Source organism: Tursiops truncatus, chromosome 12 (genome assembly GCF_011762595.2).
Source record: "Tursiops truncatus isolate mTurTru1 chromosome 12, mTurTru1.mat.Y, whole genome shotgun sequence".
Classification (NCBI taxonomy): domain Eukaryota; kingdom Metazoa; phylum Chordata; class Mammalia; order Artiodactyla; family Delphinidae; genus Tursiops; species Tursiops truncatus.
Window position 1 is genome coordinate 80,212,146 of NC_047045.1, and position 15,083 is coordinate 80,227,228.

At 52.2% G+C, this 15,083-nt stretch overlaps 1 protein-coding gene across 8 annotated transcripts in view; it reads left to right on the plus strand.

Annotated features, from left to right (window-relative positions):
• Window positions 1–15,083, plus strand: part of SYNJ2 (synaptojanin 2) — a 95,866-nt gene that overhangs the window by 69,722 nt on the left and 11,061 nt on the right. For 6 of the 8 annotated variants that reach the window (XM_033867898.2, XM_033867894.2, XM_033867892.2 and 3 more), the window contains 11 exons: window positions 649–798; window positions 879–1,044; window positions 3,712–3,903; window positions 5,181–5,262; window positions 5,909–6,049; window positions 7,681–7,873; window positions 9,936–10,094; window positions 11,803–11,959; window positions 12,914–13,031; window positions 14,370–14,588; window positions 14,675–14,753. In XM_033867898.2, the coding sequence (XP_033723789.1) occupies window positions 649–798; window positions 879–1,044; window positions 3,712–3,903; window positions 5,181–5,262; window positions 5,909–6,049; window positions 7,681–7,873; window positions 9,936–10,094; window positions 11,803–11,959; window positions 12,914–13,031; window positions 14,370–14,588; window positions 14,675–14,753 (1,656 nt within the window). The remainder of the gene's footprint in view (window positions 1–648; window positions 799–878; window positions 1,045–3,711; window positions 3,904–5,180; window positions 5,263–5,908; window positions 6,050–7,680; window positions 7,874–9,935; window positions 10,095–11,802; window positions 11,960–12,913; window positions 13,032–14,369; window positions 14,589–14,674; window positions 14,754–15,083) is intronic. The other 2 variants (XM_073789776.1, XM_033867893.2) reach the window with 2 other exon arrangements.

Sequence of the window (15,083 nt, forward strand, 5' to 3'; positions counted from 1 at the left end):
GGAGGCCTCACTGGGCTGACGTTCCCACTGTGGGGAGGGGACAGTGACGTGTCCGGCATCTAGAGAGAGGTCTCCCTGGGTAGCTGGCTTGCCGATGCCGTGAGATGCCTTTGGCCTATCACAGGCACACTTTCACACACTCTTTGGAATGCACCCCGGACGTGGTGGCCCAAAGGTGCTACCATGGCCCAAAGGAGAAACGGTAGCCGTGGGTAGTGATTATCGTGAACGTTCCCTTAGAGGAAGGCAGGGTGAGACCGCCTGAGATGAGGCTGGGTTTGAAGCCTGGGAGGGAGTTTGAAGCCTGTGGTCTGCTGCCTGGGTGGCCTGTCCTGGCTGACCGCTGGGAGGAGGAGTGGGGTCCGCGCCGCCTGCCGTCCATCCCTTGCTGTCCTGTTTTGCGGGTAGTATGGGGGAGGGAGGGGGAGGGTGTCAGAGGAGGGCTGGGTGAAGTATAGGTAAAGTTGGGTGAGCCGTAGAAGCCCCATTCTCTGCTGCGAGGGTGCCCTGTCCTCTGGGGGCACAGAGTCACCCACAGCAACCCTCTGAGTAGGAACTCATGGGGATGGTGCCTGGTGGTGTCCCCTGGGCCTCTGCGGGGCAGCTTCCGGGTGAGAAGTTAGTGACCACTGTCCGCTCCTCTCCCAGGTCCTCCACCTGCAGCTTGAGAGCCTAGGGCTGAATTCAAAGCCCATTGCCGACCGCTTCGTGGAGTCCTTCAAAGCCATGTGGTCTCTGAACGGGCACAGCCTGAGCAAGATGTTCACGGGCAGCCGGGCCCTGGAAGGGAAGGCCAAGGTAAGGGCAGGCCGCGGGGGCGGGGGGCGGGTGGTGCCCGTGCGGGCCCCTCTCACGGCCTGTCGTCCGGCCCGTGGCAGGTGGGGAAGCTGAAGGACGGGGCCCGGTCTGTGTCTCGCACAATCCAGTCCAACTTCTTCGACGGGGTGAAGCAGGAGGCCATCAAGCTGCTGCTGGTCGGGGACGTCTACACTGAAGAGTCTGCGGACAAAGGAAGGATGCTGCTGGACAACCAGGCCCTGCTGGGTGAGGGGCTCCCGCTCTGCCTGGGGAGATCCAGAGGGCGGTGGTTGGGGGTGCTAGCCAGCCTTCCCACCCCTCACGTCATCCCAGATGGTGGGTGGCAGGCGCCCCCTGAGCTGCGGGGCAGCGGGAGGGAGCTTCTGTGCTCAGATCTGATCCTTGACTGTTCTCAGAGTGTCCATGTCTTTGAACGTTAACCCATCCAGGAATCTTTCTCAGCTTGAATGCGTTCTTGGTCCCATTGCCAACCCTCATTTAAGGAGTCTTCCATGAGGGTGGCCTGCTGTTTCTATTACGGCCCCAGCGTGATCAGTCTCATGGTCTGACCAGCTGATCTAAGCAAATGCCGCTGTGTTTCGTATTTTAGGAGATGCTCAGCTGGGTGCAGCCCCACGAGGAGGCAGAGGAGAGGCTCAGGAAAAAACAAAGTTAATACACTCACAGGTCCTAGAAATGCCACTCGGGACCACATGGCAGACGCCAGGGTGGTCAGGAGGCAGAAGGGCACTTAGGCCACAGCCTTGATTGGGGTTTCCATAGGGAAGGCCGGGCAAGGTGTAGGGCTGGCTAGTTTGAGTAACCGTGGGGGCTTTGGGCTAGGGATGGGCTCTAGTTGGACGGGACTTGGTCCTAGGATGATTAAGGCAGAGGAACGTCCCCTCCGGGGTATGCGGCCAGAAGGAGGAGGTACGGCTCTGGGTGGCTTGTTTGCGTGTAGCAGGCTCTGGCTGGGTCTGAGAGTTGGCTTAGCCCCGGGAGGGGCAGTCTCTCCCCAGCCAGCAGGTCAGACACCACAATATACAGAAGATAAAAACGTGTCCCCAGGGCTTCGCTGGTGGCGCAGTGGTTGAGAGTCCGCCTGCCGGTGCAGGGGACACGGGTTCGTGCCCCGGTCCAGGAAGATCCCACGTGCCGCGGAGCGGCTGGGCCTGTGAGCCATGGCCGCTGAGCCTGCACGTCCGGAGCCTGTGCTCCGCAACGGGAGAGGCCACAACAGTGAGAGGCCCGCGTACGTCAAAAAAACAAACAAACAAAAAACTGTGTCCACAATACCAGCTGTCACTGTGGTTCCCGGTGCTTTCTGGACTCACGTGAGAGCTCACTCTTCTACTTTCTTAATTTGCACCATTTCCAAACCGAGAGGCGGGGAGAAGTGGAGAAGGGTCCACTGGGGTCAGAGTCGATGTCTTTGAGTGTTAACTCATCCAGGAATCTTTCTCAGCTTGAAAGGGTTCTTGTTCCCATTGCCAGGTATCATTTGTGGGGAGTCTTCCATGAGGGTGGCCTCCTGTTTCTGTTCTGGCCCCAGAACCCTGTAGAACTCTCCCAGGGATGAGGACACCTTCCACTCTCAGGGGCAGGACTGTCATGATTCCCTCAATAGCTAGAGGTTTCCTTTTTTCTTTCTTCTTTACTTGAGATATATTTGATATATAGCATTACATTAGTTTCAGGTATACAACATAATGATTTGATATTTGTATATGTTTCAAAATCATTAGCACAGTAAGTCTAGTTAACATCATCACCACACACAGTTACAGTTTTTTCTCTTGTGATGAGAACTTTTAAGAACGACTCTCTTAGCGCCTTTCAAATATACAACGCGGTATTGTTAACTGTAGTCACCACGCTGTACCTTATATTCCCAGGACTTGTTTAACAGGAAGTTTCTACCTTTTGACCACCTTCACCCACCTCGCCACACCCACACCCCAACCTCTGACAACTGTTCTCTGTATCTATGAGTTCATTGTGTGTGTGTGTGTGTGTGTGTGTGTGTAAGATTCCACATGTAAGTGAGCTAGAGGTTTCTTTGGGGAAATTTTAGTGGCATCTTATCCGTAGAGCCTGTAAACATTACAGGGCTCATGGAAAAGAAGGGGAGACCCGGCATTTTTCCTTAGAAAAATGTATAACTCTTGGTTTAGAAATTTTTGGTGTTTTTGAAAAATTAGTTTGCCCGTGCTTAAAATGACTTCACACCCCTTTTCTACTTTTTTTATTTTTTATTATTTTATTGGGGGAACTCCTGTTTGGCTTCTGGTAGCCCAGGTGACATTTGTGTCAGCCCTGGAGACAAGGCCAGCTCAATAAATGTGGAAAGAAGCTCTGAGTAGGACAGTGAGTCTTGTTTCATAGCAAAGTAAATGTGATAGATATTTGGGCTAAGCCCCTAGTTTAAAAAATGGACTGTATTTCGGCCATCTAAGAGGATGGACTTGGCTCAGAGTAATGATTTTTTAAAGGCTTAAGTCTAAGGTAAAACAAAACATTTCAGGCATGCGGATTGGTAGGTGGAAAATGCAAAGATGGGTGTCAGACCCTTAAAGTTCCGTGTGTGTATATTTAATATGGAAAGTTGCAGTGTCCCCTTGATGAAATTCCCACGGGATCGTGCGTGCCCGCCGAGGATGAGATTCCCTGTGATCTGACGTCGCAGCCTCTGTGGCTGTGTTGGGGGAAGGGTGCGGGGGGGACATTATGGCGGAAGTGCCACAGGAATGTGTTCGTGGGTGGCTTTTAGCCTCTTAGCACCTTTATAAGGAGCACCCATTGGTCCATATAGATGGGATCGTGCATCCCCCTCTGATGGAGAGCCTGGCCATGTTTCGGGGGGAGGTGCGTGGGGATAGGGGTGCAAACATGGCCTTTCTGTGCCCCCAACAGTGACTCCCAGGATCCTGCAAGCCATGTCGGAGCGCCAGTCGGAGTTCACGAATTTCAAGCCGGTGCGCGTCGCCGTGGGCACCTGGAACGTGAATGGAGGGAAGCAGTTCCGGAGCAATCTGCTGGGCACTGCCGAGCTGGCTGAGTGGCTGCTGGACGCGCCCGTGTCTTCCGGAGTCTCTGGATCCCAGGGTGAGTGTGGCCGGGACAGGGCGACAGGTGCAGACCCCCAGCCGCCATCTCGCCTCGTCCGCAGGTGGACTTGGCAAGTTGGGTATTTGGCCTTCTCGCTCCTTGGAATGTTTAGAAAGCTCTGTGGAAGGTTAGATCACAGACACTTGGTTTGTTTTTTTTTTTTGGGCCGCGGCTTGCGGGATCTTAGTACCCCGACCAGGGATCGAACCCAGGCCCTTGGCAGCGAAAGTGTGGAGTTCTAACCACTGGACTGCCAGGGAATTCCCTGTGTACCTTTTAAGAATAAAACAATTCCAGGGTTGACACCTCACCTTTTGTCTTCTATCGTGCAAGGTAATATTTAGTGGCCTGAGAACTCAGGATTCGAACATGTACTTTTTCTCCAGTCAGCGTTTACGTAGGGGTTTCGCTTTTTCCCGCTTGCTTGGATTCTGGAAAGACTCGTGGTCCGGTTCCCTGTTGATGTGCGGTGGAGGGCGGGGTCAGCTCTGCTTACGTATCTTGATCGACAGCCGTCCGGGTCGGTGCCCAGAGCCCCGTCCCCGCTCTCTGTGCGCTGTCCGCATGTGGCAGGGGCTTGGGGGCAGCGTAGCTCGAGGACCTTGTTCCGAGTCCCTGGGATGCCTCAGGCAGCTAAGCGTCAGGACACATCGGGAGGCAGGCAGCAGGTGGCTGCAGGGCTTCTATTAACCTAAGATTCCCTGTTAAAGGGGACAAAGAGAGAACGGATGAGCAACCCTTCTGCTCGCTGTGCTTCCTGTAAACCAGGCATTTCTGGGGCAGATTTCATCAGAGCGGGTCCCAAGCAGGGCTGGATGTCCCCTTCTCTGACCACCAGGACAACAGTGCCCTGGGACAGGACCACGGTCAGACATGATCCCAGCAAGGCTGGCCCAGCGCTGTGAAAAGTACTGAGGGACACAACCAAGTATGAGCCAGTTCTGCCCCCTGGCAACTTAGGGTCTGGTTGGGGGGGGCGGTGTCTGCTGCGTGTGGGAGTTATCGGTCCAGGCACTCTACACGTGTTCTCTGATTTACGCTTTACGACCACCCTGCGAGGTGGCCGCTACCGTCCCTTTTGCAGAGCAAGCAGCAGAGTTTGGAGAGGTTAGTGACACGCCCAGGATGTAGCCAGGGAAGAGCCGTGGGCACAGTGGGAGCTGGAAGGAGGTTGGCGCGTGGAGCTCACCACGTGGTCTGAGGGGTCCCCCAGGCCGTGGGCCAGCACAGGCCTCCGTGGGTCTGACTTCCCTCGTCTTCTGCTTGTTCTGCAGATGACAGCAGCCCAGCTGACATATTTGCCGTGGGGTTTGAAGAGATGGTGGAACTGAGTGCAGGGAATATCGTCAATGCCAGGTAGGCGGCCAGGCGCGGTGGGGTGGGATCCTGAGCCGGGAGTTTCTGCATTCTGACTGTGCTCCCACCACGACCTCACGGACATACGCCTCTCCCTTCCTCTCTCTTTGCTGATTAAGGAAATAGAAGGAAGGGTGGGATAGGCTCAGTGCTCCGTGGGTGCTGCTGCCTCGGTCACGAGTCCAGGCTGATTCACGCTGCGAGCTGGCATGTGTGAGCCCCGAGGGCATGGGCCGGGCTGGGCGGGGGCTGACTCACGTTTCCTGTGTGTGAGTGTAAGAAAGAAACAAAGGAAAGAAAACCACTGGATTAACATTTGGTGTGAGGTCAGCAGGACTCTTTCTTTCCTAGTCCATTTCAAGGTACTTTCTGAACAAATAATAAAACCTGGTTCTATGGAGGTCTTATGAGCAAGGCCCTGTGCTGGGGGTTCAGGTGGCAGGGGTTGGGTGGGGCACATGTTTGATGTGTACAACACAACCAGAAATATGCGGATAGCCCATTGCAGGGATTAAGGCTCACATGGCACTAGTGCAGGAGCGCAGGCAGCATGACGTCAATAAAGACCCAACTAAGGGCTAGAGGAGTTTATAGGTGGGAGAGCCTGCTTCCAGCTCACACTCAACAGCATCCTTCTTTTCTCCAGTACCACCAACAGGAAGATGTGGGGGGAGCAGCTTCAGAAAGCCATCTCACGCTCTCATAGGTACATTCTCTTGACTTCGGCACAGCTGGTGGGCGTCTGTCTTTATATCTTTGTACGTCCGTACCACGTCCCCTTCATCAGGTAAGAACATTTTGCTTACGCACATCTGGGGGAACACGGGATTGTTTGATTCTGACTTCCTTCCCCCCACCCCCTTCCTGCAACAGGAATCAGGACCTGCCATGATTTTAGATAAATGTAGCAAAACCCCCAAGGAAAAACCGATCTGAATAGAATATTGTCCAGCATTTAAAAAGCCACGGTGGGAACCTTCTAGCTCAGGAAGCTGGACCCTTTTAGAAAGACTGTTTCATGATCGTTGTTACCCAGGCTCAGTTTTGCACAAGGAAAGGGATTCCTTGCTGAAATGTTAGACAGGAAACCTCTGACCAAGAGCTGGGTAACTCATCAGGAAATGCCAATTCTTTTGTCTCTTTTTAAAAGAATTCTAAATAAGATGTGTGGGCAGAAAGCCTCTACCACTGTCACCCCACTATTGGGTCTCCAAAGTGACAGTTTTGTGAATGTCAGAAAGGGGAAAAGCTTAGGAAAAGCGTGTCTTTTAGGAAAGCCCGTGTGTGTGTGTGTGTGTGTGTGTGTGTGTGTGTGTGTGTGTGTGTGTGTGTGTGTGTGTGTGTGTGTGTGTGTGTGTGTGTCTGTGTGTGTGTGTGTGTGTGTGTGTGTCCGTGTGTGTGTATGTGCGTGCGTGCCTGGGGATTTTAAGGTTTGGGAGGAGCACGCATTGCTCCCTGGTCTCATTCATGTTGTTGGAACGTCCTCTGGTCTTTGCCTTTGCCTGCACCAGACAGATACTTGGAGAGCAAGACTGTGCTCTGTGCTCATAATCCTCTTCTGTGGCCTTCGGGAAACGTTAAAGTCTTTGTGCCCCAACTGTTCGCTGCGACAGTCTGGCAGTGTCCACAGTGAGTGGCTAAAGTCAGTTACGGTCAGAGTAGAGGAGAGGTTAGGGTCAAGGTCAGAGATACAACATGAAGAAGGGAGTGAGGCCGAGGGGCTCCGGATTTCCCGGGTGCCAACGAAGGTCCCAACACCTGTGTCCCTTTAGCCTCAAGCTCACACGCTGTGGCAGGTTATCCCCATCCCTTGTCTGCTGGGTGACAGTTGCTTCGGCCCCTGGTCCCGTGGACCTACGCGCTCACCTGTGTGCATTGTAAGCTGGCATTTTAACGCCAGGCGTCTGCTTGGAAACCACCCGCCCAGCCCAGCATAGAGAACTGGGTGGTTTCTGTTGTTTCAAATGCGTCGATTACCTGATGGCAACCCCTATACCTTGCAGAAGAGCCGTGTGGGATGGGGCTGGGGGCGGGGAACTCCACACTGCTTCTGCCGCCGCAGCAGCAGCGAGACCGGCAGCGGAGGGCCGGGGTGGAGGTGATTCAGCTGCTTTGTGGGGTGCTCATGTGAGCACCTCGGAGCTGGGGCCGTGGAGAGGATGCTCCAGCCTCTCCCACGGGGCAGCTGCCCACGATGAGAGGAGGGTCAGGAGTGATGCGGAGCTGATGGCAGTCGCGCTGTCCCCGTGCGGCCTGGCCGCTGAAGATGGGATGAGCCAGCCTCTGAGCCGATGCCTTTGAGGCTCTCAGATCCGCAAGCCTCGCGCTGCCGCCCGGATCTTCTCTGTAGCAAAGCTGCTCATGCTTTGCCTTCGGAGCCACTGAGAGGCCCCCCCGCGTGTGCATTCTCTGTTCCAGGGACGTGGCGATCGACACAGTGAAGACGGGCATGGGGGGAAAGGCGGGGAACAAGGGCGCCGTGGCCATCCGCTTCCAGTTCCACAGCAGCAGCTTCTGCTTCGTCTGCAGCCACCTGACGGCCGGGCAGTCCCAGGTGAAGGAGAGGAACGAGGACTACAGGGAGATCACCCAGAGGCTGAGCTTCCCGATGGTGAGCAGCGAGGCAGTGGCGTGTGAGGCCCCCCTGCTCGGGTCCGCCCCCCACACGGCATTCTGAGCTGCTGATACGGGCAGGCGGTGGCGATACGACCGTAGGAGGGTCCCTGCCCCTGGGGGCTCAGCACTGGTGGCAGGGAGATGACCAGGGACGCTGCAGTAGCGGTGAGCAGGGAGTCCGGCTCAGGAGTGTTCTGCCTCCTGGATCTCTGTGCGTTTCCTGAATGTCCCGACGTGCCCTGCGTTTTCTTATTCTAATTCAACTGTATGCAATGGGCAAAGAAAACCAGTGCGTCCATGCTTTGTCCAAGTTGGTGAAGAACATTTGAATCCAACCAGTATAAGACTTGGTTTTCTTGAGACTCACACGTACATTCTGTTGTGGCTCAGAAGAGAATACACGTTTTTGAAACCAGTGAATTCTTGGCTCGGGAGCTCTGGGTCCCGGTAGGGTCTCGCGGTTGCCAGTACCATGCGTCGTGCCGCCCTCTAGTGGTGGTCCAGAGGCTTTCATTCTGAAGCCGGGGGATCTTTTTGAATTCAGATTTGAATGTTTTCCTTTCTGTGCAAAGATGATGGTCCCGCACACCTTCACCCTGGTGCAGACACCTATTTCCCAGCAGTGAGGGTAGACTTTAGCCGTTCCTGCCACACATTCTGCCCGTGCCTGAGACAAGGTTGGCTGGGTCACGGAGCTCTTCCATGTGAGGCCAGTTCCCTTAAAACTGACACCCTGTTTGCTGGGCTGCCCTCAAGGCAAAAATTCCTTAGTTTTCATTAAGAAGTGCTGTAATCCTTGTTGGAGGTTTTATTTCTTGGATTATAAAATAAATGAGTTGGGAAATTTGCAATTGTAGTTTTCCAGATTATGTAGGACTAATATTTTCTTTCTGGGTCTATGTAGTTAAAAAAGAAAAGTCCAACCCTTCTCACTTAAAAAGTGCTGTTTCAAAGTAGCAAACGTGGGACACATTTAAAATAATTAAAGGGTTTATACTATAGCTATTTTCAACAGAAGTATTGACGGTACCTATAAGTTAATACTCTGTACCTGTTCAGTAGAGTAGCCACTAGCCACAAGTAGCTATTTAAATGTAAAATAACTCACATTAAATAAAACTAAAAATCCCTCGGTCACACTGGCCACATGTCAGGTGTTCGATGGCTACATGTGGCTGGTGGCTCGTGTTCTGCACAGCACGGGTAGAGAACATGTCCATCACTGCGGAGTGTTCTATTAGGCAGTGATGCTCTGCACGTTTATTTTATTGGGCTGTGATCATTTCAGCCTTTTGTAGAACGGAAGCAGATTTTGGAGCTTGGCAGATCTGAGTTCATGTCTTATCTTTATCATGTACTAGCGGTGTAACCGTCAGCAAAGTTTCTGCACTTCTTTTTTTAATCTGTAAGAGCCATTAGTGTGTGCCTCACAGGGCTGCTGGGAGAACAGTGTGCCGCAGAACAGAGCCCAGCATTGTAGACAGCTGATACCGTGCTGCTGCTGTTGTCGTGATTCCTGGGGAAGGGAGGGGAAGATGCCACAGCTCTCCAGGGCTGCCCTGGGCAAGGTGGGGGAGGGGGAGAGAGAGAGGTGGAGGGTCACAGGATGAAAATGTATGAAATCCACCAGGTTTTACGAAGTTGCGTGTCCTGAGCGTTTATATTTATTTTCTTAAACCGCGTTCTCGTAACACTGAATGTTTGGGCAATGCGTCTTAGGATACAGACATAACAAAGCAGGGGTACATCCTGATGGCTGAGATCCACTCGGCAGAGTGAATACCAATATTGGTAGTCATGCTTCCTCTGTTACAGTTGGAGCTTTCTCCAAACCACTCGAAAACACTACTTAAAATTTGAAAATTAAGCCAATGGAAAGTCCCTCAGTAAGTTTATGGGATTAGTGAAAAATGAGATGCTCTAGCAGACTTTTCTTAAGTAACATTTTAAGAAAAACACATCTGCTTATCATCTGTACGGTGAGTTTATTTTTCTCCCTTCTCCCACCTTCCTTGCAATGGGCCGAATCAGCTTTTTTTTTTTTTTTTATGACTTAGGGAAGAAACATTTTTTCTCACGATTATGTGTTTTGGTGCGGAGATTTCAACTACCGCATTGATCTCACTTACGAAGAAGTCTTCTATTTTGTTAAACGCCAAGACTGGAAGAAGCTCCTGGAATTTGATCAGCTACAGCTACAGAAATCAAGTGGAAAAGTAAGTTGTGCTTTTAAAATAGTTTTTAACACCTGCTCCAACATGGAATAGCTTCTGCTAAATGTACATGCTAGCATTCGCAAATTAAGCTTCACGGGTGAATTTAACTGATTCTGATAATGGTAAAAAAAAGGTGTCTGGCGTAAGAAGTTAGAGAAACGTGAGCGTCCATCCGCACTCACGTCCTGTTCCTCCTTTCGGTGGCCACGGTCAGGGTCTGTGTCTTCTCATGCCCAGAGGGGCCATTGCTCTATGAAAGGACACTGGACACACGTAAGCCACCGCAGGAGCTCAGGGCGACAGGATCCTCTCTGCCCACGCTCTCTGGTTGGAGGGGGGGCAGCTGTCCCTTCCTCCTTCGCACAAGCTGAGCCCTGGTCCAGCTGTGCCCAGTTTGAGTCCAAGCTGCTTCAGACAGCCCCATGTCAGCATCTGAGCACATGGCCGGTGAGGCTGGTGGGTGTGATGTATGAAGTCCACGTGCCCTGTATGCAGGGTGATGCTCGTAGGGACGGCTGTGTGTCAGGTACACTAAACCAGCAAGTGACACGCTAGATTCTGCTCAAAACATTTTATTTTGGTGATATCTCTGTTTCTTGTTAGTGAACATACTAACAAATAAATTAATACACTAACAAGATCTAATACACTTTACACACCAATTTGTACACATAATCCTCAAGACCATCCTACAGATTAGGTATCACACCCATTTTATAGATAAGAAGACTGAGGCCAAGGTCAAACACCGTGTCCAAGGTCACACAGTCAGTAAACAGAGGCATGACAGAGCCCAAGACTGTCACGCTTCCGATGAGACTTCCCCTCCCTGACCTGGTGTGGTCTTCTAGTGCCTCCTTAGGCCATGATGTAATAGGGAAGATTCAACTATAGAATCTGTCCTCAGTTCTTCAGGGTCACACTGACTAGCCCCCACATGACTCAAAACTTATCTTCTCACCCACCTGAAACTGTTTGTTGTTTTGGTGCCTGTTTGCTTCCTAGCAGGACAGGCTGAGGGGAGGGAGGCACAGCTAAGTTCCATCTACCTGGTGAAAATGCAGCAGGTTAGATGGTGCAGGCAGGGAGGTTAAGGCTCCTCCTGCAGTGAGACCTGGATGTTCCTCGAGGTTTTCTGTCGTCCCCCCTCAGTGACACGGGTCGCTGGGGGTGGCCAGAGGGCAGAGTAGCCACACCACTCCTGCAAAGGGTCTCTCTCCCTCCTGCCAATATTCTCCACACCCTTCCCCTGGGGCGCTGAGTGAATGTCTGTTCCTGGGTCTTCCTGCAGCATCAGGGCTGGACCAGGGCTAAGTGAAGATGGAGGAGGGCCGGACTTCAGTTCTGGGCTGCTTTTTACCCAGTTGGTTTTGTTAACAAATACGGATCAAGGCCTTGCCGGGGCTGGGCCAGGCGTTCCCCTCGGCCTGTGCGTGTCAGTGTCACCCGGGCGCTGACACAGGCGTGTGACAGATCGGGTGCTGAGGTGGTGGGAGACCCAACGGTGTGCAAGTCAGCAGAGCAAAGTGATAATCATCATCATTTTTGCCAATTAAAAGGCACATATGTCCAGTTTTTGACATATTTGCAAATACGATATAGCTTCTGTTACTTTAGGAATAAAAACCACTCTGGAACGTGCCTTCTGTTTGCATGTAATGTACATGATCTAGGAGAACTAAGAGGGTCCTGCGACTTCTTCCAACAGATTTTTAAAGACTTTCACGAAGGCACCATTGACTTTGGACCCACCTACAAGTATGATGTTGGCTCTGCTGCCTACGACACAAGTGACAAATGCCGCACCCCGGCCTGGACGGACAGGGTCCTGTGGTGGAGGAAGAGGCATCCTTTCGACAGAACAGGTGCCTGAGATGTGTGCGCTTTCAGAGCTGGAAGAGGGCAAGTGATCAGTACCATAGAAGGAAGATCACTTTTCTTTAGTCCAGCGCTCTTTGTTATATAAATAACAATTCTCTGGATAACCCAGAACTACTCAAAAGTCATCCCAGATGTTAGCCCTAAGCTTTGGGAGTTGCTCCTGGCTCCCGCAATCCCTGCCTCACGGCTGTCCCCCTACACCACCCTGCCACCTTTTGTTCCCGGCAGGGGTGAGGAGAGAGGCTACAGCTCTTCCTCTCCGGCGCTTCTGCCTCTCACACTCGTGCCTTTTCTCCAGCCCATTTTGTTCAGCCGAACTCTATCTGCTTAAAGCCCCGATTCCAAACCAAATATGAGCGAGACACAGGAAAGATGAGAGGTTTTTTGTTTGTTTTTTTAATCAATTAGTGGTCTATCATGTTTTGAACAATTATTGATACCCAGCTAGGAAGTGCAGTTTGTTTAAAATTCGAATGCCTATAAACTAATACATAAACAACTAAGCTTTTCTGGCGAGACGGATGCTGAGATTTCAAGGCGCAGAAATCTCACCTGCAGATTGAGAAGATGCGTATTTGTTCAGATCACTTTTGTGGACATCTGTGCAAGAGGCTGGATGCCCTCAGGTTCTTAGTCTCTGCATCTCCTGCTGTACAAAGAGCTGCACATCTCCTGTTTCCCATGGGCCTGAGGCAAAATCCCCGCAGCAGCGGTGTCTGTGTTCTCACCCAGTTTGCCCGCTGGGGTGGAGTTTTCACCCCAGGCCCCAAGGCCACTTTGACAGGGTTTCAAGCCCAGGGGGTTAGAACGACGGAGTCTGAGACAGGAGGTGGTCCGTGACGCAGCTCCCTGGTGCACGTGTCTGTAATCGGCATTCGTGAATGTTGATACACTTTTGTGTTGTATGTGTGTCTCTTGATTGGAATCCCCGTGAGTAGCTGGAGAACTCAACCTTCTGGACAACGATCTGGATGCTGACACCAAAGTCGGACACGCCTGGTCTCCTGGTGCCCTCAAGTATTATGGCCGAGCAGAGCTGCAAGCGTCTGACCACAGGTACGGTCCTGGCTGCCGTGGGCACATCCTCTGCTGAGGAAGGCGGGGTCAGCTGCTCCCCGCAGAGAACGGCCCTGCCTTCCCTATCCGAATGCGTGTGTGTGCGTGTGTGACACACAGTAAAGAGCAAAGAACAGTATGACAAGTAGCTGTGTACTTGCCACTAAGAATCAATCACTGTTAACACTTTGTCATTGCTCCACGTCACAGGTAACATCTATTATGAAAATTGCGAAGACACAACCTGTGGTATTTTATGTCTTTTAAATTCTGATACATTATGTCATCGTGCAACTCGCTTTTTTTGTTACTTACCATTTTTCAGATACAGTCACGTCATTACTAGAGATCTGACTCTTCCATTTGTAACCGCTGTCCGGTATTCCGCTAACTATATCCACGTGATTTGCCCATTCATCTACCGATGAATATTTTTCCCAGTGTTTCATTGTTACAAACACCATAGGGTTTTACGGAGTTGCATTCAGGGTTTCGGATGCTCTGAGCTGTTGCTTTGGCCTAGTGCCTTGTGGATTAAGGATGGAACACAGCAGCAGAGGTCTGTCAGCTCGGCATGCACCGGGACTGGCCACAGAGGGAGGTTATTCTTGTAGAACATCTTTAAAGACAGAAGATGGCATTTGACCTTCCCACGGCTGCTACCAAAACTATCCTGTCAGTTTCAACTTTTACAAAAGCAAAGAAATCAAGAAAGAGAGTTGGTGGTGAGCAGCTGGTCAGTCACTAGGTCGAAAACTTTCCATGCTTCTGATTTCTAGCTGCTGTTGCAAATACACACCTAGAGATGAGCGTGGGGAAATCTACAGATGTATGACTTTCAGGTTTGCTAGTTCAGCGAGTATATTTAGAAGCATTCATTTAACCAGTATTTATTGGGGGAAATAAATACTGGTCATTTCCTTAGAACAGAGTTCTAGAATTGAGAGTCGTTGGTCGAAAGATGAGCATTTTTGAGTTTCCTAACACAGGTTGCCCAACAGCCCCCCAGAAAGCTTGAGCCCCTAGCCCAGGGAGAATCCCCTCTTCTCGGCAGTCCTGGGGCTGCACGTAAAGAACCTTTGCTCATGGCTGGTGTGGTTTTCTCTCACATCATCCGTAGATAGAAATGCCGAGAGAGTAAGGTTGGGGAAAGACAGACTGAAACCCCGGGACCGGAGAGCTTAGTTCCGGGGACCGTGGCATGGGGAGGGGGCCACATACACAGGCTGTGTCATGGTGTAGGTTTACTGTTGACAGTGGCGTCGGGACGGAGCCAGGGCTGGGGGATGTCTTGTCCCGAGTTAACGGTGCCCCGTCTTCCCTCCGTGTCTGACGCAGACCCGTGCTGGCCATCGTGGAGGTGGAAGTGCAAGAAGTCGATGTGGGTGCTCGGGACAGGGTGTTCCAGGAAGTGTCCTCTTTCCAGGGCCCCAGGGACGCCACCGTCGTCGTCAACCTTCAGTCGCCAACCTCCGAAGAGAAAAACGAATTTCCCGAGGACGTGCGCACGGAGCTCATGCAGACCTTGGGCAGTTACGGGACGATCCTGCTCGTCAGGTAGGGACGCGCGCATGGCGGGGCTGGTGCGCGCCTCGCTGGAGGGCACACTCCCGGGCTGACCTGGCGAATCTCGTTTCTCCCAGGATCAACCAAGGGCAGATGCTGGTGACTTTTGCAGACAGTCACTCGGCGCTCAGCGTCCTGGATGTGGACGGAATGAAGGTGAGTTGTGCTTGGTCGCCCGGGGAGCGGGGCTGCTTGTCCCCGTGGCCGGCTTGTGCTTTCACGTGGCCGGGTCTGCGGGTGTAGACGCCACAGGAGGGCGGGAGCTGGGCCTCTTCATGCCGGCATCTGATTCCGGTAGCTTCGTCGAGGTGTCTACTCTCCAGCCCTGGCTCCTCGCAGAACTGGGGAGAAAGAGCAGGTTTGGGAGCACAGCCCCGCCGTGTTACTGGGTCTGTCTGCGCTCGCACCCTCCCATGGGAGTGTTGTGAGCCTTCTCTTCAGAGCACGTGGTTTGGGATATGCAGCTCATAAGTAGTTTCCGTTTTG